The sequence below is a fragment of the Ostrea edulis genome, chromosome 10 (genome assembly GCF_947568905.1).
Source record: "Ostrea edulis chromosome 10, xbOstEdul1.1, whole genome shotgun sequence".
NCBI classification, from domain to species: domain Eukaryota; kingdom Metazoa; phylum Mollusca; class Bivalvia; order Ostreida; family Ostreidae; genus Ostrea; species Ostrea edulis.
Window position 1 is genome coordinate 30004090 of NC_079173.1, and position 7500 is coordinate 30011589.

At 34.8% G+C, this 7500-nt stretch overlaps 1 protein-coding gene across 2 annotated transcripts in view; it reads right to left on the reverse strand.

Moving 5' to 3' along the window:
* Window positions 1–5604, reverse strand: part of LOC125665735 (cation-dependent mannose-6-phosphate receptor-like) — an 18551-nt gene extending 12947 nt beyond the window's left edge. Inside the window, exons 1-3 of one of the 2 annotated variants that reach the window (XM_048898538.2) lie at window positions 5362–5604; window positions 1493–1580; window positions 524–666 (exon numbers count right to left, since the gene is read on the reverse strand). In XM_048898538.2, coding sequence (XP_048754495.1) covers window positions 524–666; window positions 1493–1580; window positions 5362–5489 — 359 coding nt within the window. In that variant the 5' untranslated portion in view covers window positions 5490–5604. The remainder of the gene's footprint in view (window positions 1–523; window positions 667–1492; window positions 1581–5361) is intronic. The other variant, XM_048898539.2, reaches the window with a different exon arrangement.
* Window positions 5605–7500: the final 1896 nt, after the last annotated feature.

Below are 7500 nucleotides of genomic sequence, written 5' to 3' on the forward strand. Positions count from 1 at the left end.
TTCTTTATTGAAAAATATCAAATTAAAAACACAAATTGCAAGTATTATTTACAAATTCTTTTACCATAGCGAGTAGAAATTTTATAATTGGCGACTAGAAATTTTAAAATGGCAACCAGAAATATTTCTAGATTGCCATTTCGCAACTTGATAGCAAATGTGACTTGGAGCACTGCTAGATGCATATGATTTTCAACTTTAAACAGGGCAGTGTGGTTGCATATATTTATCACCGTATCCACCAGTTTTAAAGAAAACAAATACCCAATATCCTAATTAATAATCAATAATTAGTTAATTACATTTTTCATGTTTCATCTAAAATATTCTGTATTTCATGTGAACCTCGCCATAACATAAACAAAACAGCAGACCATGAATCATGTGACTTGCGTAACCAATAGAAATAGGGCAAACTATTGCCCATACAACAGTTCTTAAACTGTTGACCAGTCAATATTTACCTAACTATGCAGGTAAATAGGAACTACAATAAAAGCAGACAACACATATTCAAGCCTACCTTGTTTTATCTACGGTGGTATCCTTGTCTCCAGTGTAACTCAGAACCAGCTGATTGGTGGTGGGGTCTCCGGTGAATCTCGCAGTGTTAACATAGCCATTAACATATGAGCTCGGGGGAGATGACTTGGTCGACTGACAAACCTTCCAATATCAAATTCACAAAGTTTTATAGCACATGTGTAACCAGAGAGGCAAATATCATACATGTATTCTCATATATATATATATTGCACATGTATCTTGCTTTTTTCTGAACAATTAACTTTCTAAACACTTTTACATAAAAAGAATTCTAATTGATATTCCAAGTCCTAGAATTTAAGATACTGTAAAAGAGGCTATTTACGCTGGAGGTTAAATACACATTTTTCCATGTCCAAAATTACACGTGAGGGAAAAACACGCTATAACTGAATATAATACATATTATATAAAAATTCATGGGGGGGGGGGGGGGAATTTACGTGCTTATTACATGACCGCGTAATTAGCGTACATTTCACACGTAAATAACCACTTTTACAGCATCTTCAATCCCCAATATATCTATGATTTTTCTTCCCTTCTTTGCTACAAAAAATTAGTAATGTCCATATATGCAACCTACCTTATGTTACAGTAATACATGTACACAAGAGCTGCATCACTTTACAATTTTACACAACCAGGAATTATCAAATAATGCAAACTCTAAAACAAACCTCATAATGTACCCCAAGATATATATATATATATATATATATATATATATTTCTTTTCTTTTCCGCCGGTTTTTTGGGGTTTTTTTGGGTTTTTTTTTTTTTCTGTAGAAACAAGAATTTTCCAGATAGGATACAAGTGAATTTTTTTTTTTTAAATATTGGAATAGACCAATATTCTCCAAGAGAACTGATCTGCAGCTACTTAAACATATATATATATATGCTTTTGAGGTTTGAGCAATGTATATTCACAGCACCAGACTTACAGACACTCCTGATTTTGATGCACATGCTACCCCATTACAAGGACTCCAGACATTTAAATATTTCTGTGGGTCTGTCACTTGCGTAGAACTGAAAGAATACAATCATATCTAAAATTACTACACTCAAAACTCATTACCTCCAACTTGATTGGACCGAGAAAAATCTTCCAGATATCTGAGGAATTGAGATATCGAGGGTAAAATACTTTTAAAAGACCTAAATAAAATACCGTACGGTTTCTTCACGGATCACTGGATGTGGGCGGAGCTCATCTATGGTCATTGTTATTTACCTGGAGTTTACCTGGCCAAGAGATCAGGGTGTTGTGTATACTTTTGATGTACACAGGAAGGGTCTCAGGGCTGTCTGCAGTGTTTTGGTGGTCATAGTGTTTGTATTTAATGGTTGTATCCCTATGGCTAGATGACACACAGTCTACACCCCCGCCCCTCTTTCTCTTTTACTCTCAGTCATTGGCTCAATGAATAATTTCTTTTATAAATATAGAGCTATCATAAATTAATATTAAATATAAATCATTTCAATAAGTTATGAGTTTTAGAAATTAATGGGCAAATTACTGTTTGATTTCTGATTGAGTAATTCATAATACATGTACATGTATATAGAGGGGGGAAATTGCAATTATATTAAAATTGCTTGTTCAGGGGTCTTTTTAAAAACAATTGAATTGCAAGAAAATAGCAGTTGTGGACAGGTCAATGATATCAAAACTCTAGAATACAGCTAAAGAATGCCTGTAGATACTGGCTGTTATTGTTATCAAAACACCTCTCTGGGGTAGCTCTAGACCACAGTTTCTGCTGATGTCACTCCACCTGAGATCTATTGTTAAATGTTTGATTGACAGACGGCTAAGAATTTGGGGGTGTTAACTTAAAGTTGGGTCTTTAAAGAATAGGTGGTTGGAACTTCCAAATCACTTCGACATAACCATGATATTTGAGATAGTGGTATTTTAAATACTGAAGTTCAACTATATATGGAAGTGGACGGATTGCAGATAATATTTGAGTGAGGTTTGATCATTATGAAATTTAACACAAACTTTAATGCATTCTTTACCATATACAAGTGTATATATATCTATATAAACCAAGCCGGCCAATATTGAAAACAAACCTGGAGTGTGCTCCGAAGCTGTCTTGGAGCAGACCTAGAACCAACTCAATTTGTTGAAGCAAACCCAAAGTAAAACCACGGTCTAATATCTGGGTCTGTATGGGAGGAAGATTAGGATTAGTCAGTAGATCTCGGCTAAACCAGGGTGTATTTTTATGTTTCAATGATTAGATGGGGACTAGTCTAGTGACATTTATCATGTTTATAGTCCAGTAACACCTAACTGCATGGTTCATGGGAGTTGCAAGCCAATGCATAAGTACTGATTGATGAAGTCGATAGTTTCTCCTTTTATTGCTAGCTGCTTTCATTAACTGCATTTTAAACATAAATCATTTTATGGAGAATGCATGCCTTTCCAATGGCATTGCTCAAAGAGTACATTGTAGGAAAACTATCAAGTTATGAAGCAGAAAGCTTCATTGAGGCACATGCATGTAATGCTCATAGGGTGTATATCCCATACAAGGAGGGGGACCTCACCAACTTAAGGAGGTATATACTGCATCATCATAATGGCAAACTTCCTTTTAAAAAAATAAATGAAAATATAAATTTCAGCAATATTTGAATATATTCCTTTTAAGTTTGATTGCTTAGCTGAATAATTTAGTCGGTTAATGTGTCGACTGCTGAATAGTTTAGTCGGTTAATGTGTCGACTGCTGAACTGTAGATCATGGGTTCAGGTACACCACAGCTGGGGTTTTAAATATGAAATTGTGGTTGTTTGCAACGGCTTCAAAAATAGCCAACTTTATTTACCATGGGATTTACACAGTGATTCCGAAGGTCCATCGGACATTGGCAAATGTCCGATAATTTTTGTTTTGGTCCGATCAATATCAGTTGTTGGCCGGACCAAGTGTCCGATAATTTTTGTTGTAATGAAATACATGATTAGATAAGTTTTCAGTTTTAGCAGCATGTCCCAAAATTATTTTGTTCTTTAGTCATTGCAAACAGAAAACGTGTTTACGTTTAACTCAAATATTTATCAAACTTGCAATGATCTTCAATTCCCCCGAGAGGGTGATAATACAATTGAGCAATATCTCGTGAAACTACAGACATCTTTGAAGCGTTTGAATTAGGTAATAAATAACAGGTAAATAAAGCGTTTAAACTATACTCCGATCAAGAAATACTTGAACAAGGGCACGTTTGATTGAACAATTCGAATTTGAGTTACCTGAATTGCTCGAGTTTAAAAAAAACGTATATTTCATAACACTGGTGTTGAACACGGGTTGGAAAAGTTTACTCCACTGACAAATCGAGGTGAAGTGCTTGGGCTAATAAAGTATGTCACCGATGCCATTCTGGGCCAGAAAGTTCAAATTTACATGAAAGCTTCCTGACATAGTACAGATTCAAGTTTGCTAAAACCATGGCCGTGGGGGTAGGGTAGGGCGACAATCGGGGATCAAAGTTTTACATGGGAATATATAGGGAACATCTTTAAAAATCTTTTTCTCAAGTACCACAGGGCCAGAAAGTTCAAATTTACATGAAATTTAAGATTCCTGATATAGTGTAAATCTTAGTTTGTCAAAATCATTGCCCCAAGGGTAAAGTGGGGCCAATAGGGGATTAATTTGTCAATAAAAATTTTGGTCTGGTAAAATGTGATTTGGTCCAGTAATATATCAACCATTACTGGACCAAATGTCCAGTAAGTACCATAAGACCTTGGGAAGCACTGTTTACACCATGTAAAGGTAAGAATGCATGTTTCATTGTTATAGGGATTTAATAGGATCCGATGTGAAAGGCAAAAAGTTGAAGCAGACAAGAAATTCATTTTAACCCCATTTAATCGCAACAATCGACCGAAGTTCAGGCAAGATTTCCCGAGTCACTTTGTGTGATGCTGGTCTGAGATTCGGAAGAGGCGTCAGTCCAAATATCCAGCCTCGACGAATCTCGCCGAGATTAGCGTACAGACAAGAAACAATTGCAAGAACGGGTGAATCGTGGTTCTATTAATCAATAGCTCAGGGGCCCCGTTTTACAAAACAACTTATGACAAAGTCACAAGTCTTAAATTGTATTAAACAGCTATTAGTTTAAATGAATTAATTACAAGTTTTTGAGGCTTAATTTTCATTGCAACATGTTTTACAGGTTGGGAACACTTCCCCTATAGCGAGATATTCTCGCTAAAACGCGATTATCCCTCTTTAGCGAGATATAAACATTACCACAAACAGGTGTTTTTGCGTCTTTATTGAAAATAATGTCAAATCCCGTGCAACTCTGAATAAGTGCGACACGCACTCAACATGATGCGAATTGTTTCTATGAAATTGACAACATAGTCATGAAATTGCATGTCAAAGTTGCTGCATAAGAGGGAAGCAGTCTGAAATTATTAATCCAATACACATCGTGATTGTTTTTGTTTTGATTAATATATTTGCAGAAGTATCAGGGGCCCGTTTTACAAAACAACTTATGACAAAGTCAGTTATTAGTTTAAATGAATTAATTACAAGTTTTTGAGGCTTAATTTTCAACATGTTTTATTAAAGATATTTTGCATTGAAGTAAATTATCTTACAATAAACGGAAAAATTCCAGTATGTAAAGTTGGTCGCAAGTCGTAAGTTCTTTTGTAAAACGCGCCCCAGATAAGTAAATACACGTTGGCCTAGAGCCTAAGATGTGATCGTGAATTTTAGTCTCTTATCATCATGACTCTCTTGAGCTACTTTCGGTTTTACCTCGGCAGAGCTGAGAGATCCACCACTCCACTAGATGTTTTACACGAACAGGCCGTGAGTTTTTCGCATACTTCAGCCTGCACTAAAACTGTTATCTGCAGTAACCAAATAACAAGGTCCAACTCCATATCATATACACACGTCTACGGGTCATGTGCCAGTGTAAACACAACAAAAGTAGAACGAAGGTCGGGTCTCGTGACTGCTTGTAAACTGGTTCTGGGTACCACTTTTACGGCAAGCGGTAAATGTAGTATGGCTGAAAGCCGCTGAAAGCCGAAAGTCCCGAATAGAGATTTATTCGTGATTTCTCTCTTTTAAAGAGGTTTGCACCTGATATTTGGAGCAATGCCTTTGGGGGGGGTGTATTTTTTATTTTTACATTGAAGGACAATTAGGAATTTAAAAAGAAAAACTGGGGTCACAATGCTTGTTTTTCAGCTATGTAGTGTTCTATGACATTTTGGCACTTAAAATTGACTCAAGATTTATTCTTGATCTGTTGGTATCAACACAACACAAATCAATCATTACATAAAATAGATACATAATCATGCCTTCTAACACTACAGATAAAAAAAAATTTAAAACTTGTCATGGAAAGAAAAAATGACCTTTTTGCACTTATAATATGCGAAAAATGTGGGTCCTATAGTCCTGGATTTTTGGAGTTTAGGTAATCAATAAATTAACATTCAGAGTAATGAAAAAAGGCAAAACAGTTAAGGATTTCCATATCAATTTTCAATGCAGACACTACTGAAGTCTATGGAGCGCCAAACTAACATGAACTCAAATAATTGAAGATATCTACCTATATATTGCATAAATATGAGAGAGTAAAGACTTGATAATACTGTAACACATCTTGGTCCATACAGAAAAACGGTCCATTGCGTTTGGTTTCTTTGTTTATATAAATATAATGTGCATTACGATTATGTGACCATCTACGTTTTAATTACGATTCTATCATCTTTGTGAATGAAGTAATTGTCAGATGTTTTGTATCAATATATACCTTTCGATCAGATCAATCTTCCGACCCCTGGTTACTGCTCCTCTTTACGCAAGTTCACATTTAATTTGTTGTACCGTCCACTGTTTATACTTGTCCGCCATGATAGCTTCTTCTAACCACTAATGCACGCGCGCCACCTAGCGAGTAATGCCGAAGATATCATCAATTCAATTATTGCTCTCTTTATAAAAAATGAATTCATGCATTAAATCAATTATTGCTCTCATCAAATGAAATAACGCGCGCTTCAATTCAATCATTGCTCTCATCAATTGAATTAATGCGCGCATCAATTGAATTAATGAGAGCAATAATTGATTTAATGCGCGCATTAATTCAATTATTGCTCTCTTCAATTCAATTGATAAGAGCATGAATTCCGTAGATATATTGCTCGCAGTAATTAATTTAGAGCTCGGTATAAATAATTTGATGATCTCTTTAATTCAATTGAAGATATCTTTAAATCATTTACAATGCTTTTGTGTAAGGAATTAATGCGCGCATCGATTCTTTTTTAAAGAGATCATTAATTCAATTGTGGATATGTTGAATTGAAAATATCTTTAATTATATAGTTGCTCTCTTTAAAAGAAGTATTGCTCTCTTAAATTATATTAAAGATATCATTAATTCAATTGAAGAGAGCAATAATTGAATTCATGCGCGCATTAAATCAATTATAGTTCTCATCAAATGAATTAATGTGCGCATCAATTCAATTATTGCTCTCATCAATCGATTTAATGCGCGCATTATATGAATTATTGCTCTCTTCAATTCAATTGTTGATATCATTAATTCATTTGAAGAGATCATTAATTCAATTAAAGCTCGCATCAATTCAGCTGAGGAATAAATGCTATCATCAATTCAATGAATGCGCGCAATAATTCAGAATTGAAGATATCATCAATTATTTGAAGAGATCTTTAATTAAATTGTTGCGCGCATCAAATGAATTGATGATATCTTCAAATAATTGAAGATATCTTCAATTATTTGAGTTTATGTTAATTTGGCGCTCCATAGAAGTCATGTACCCCTATGTAGATTTTTATGAAATTCTTGGAAACAGTTTTTAGCTCACCTGAGCTGAAAGCTCAAGTGAGCTTTTC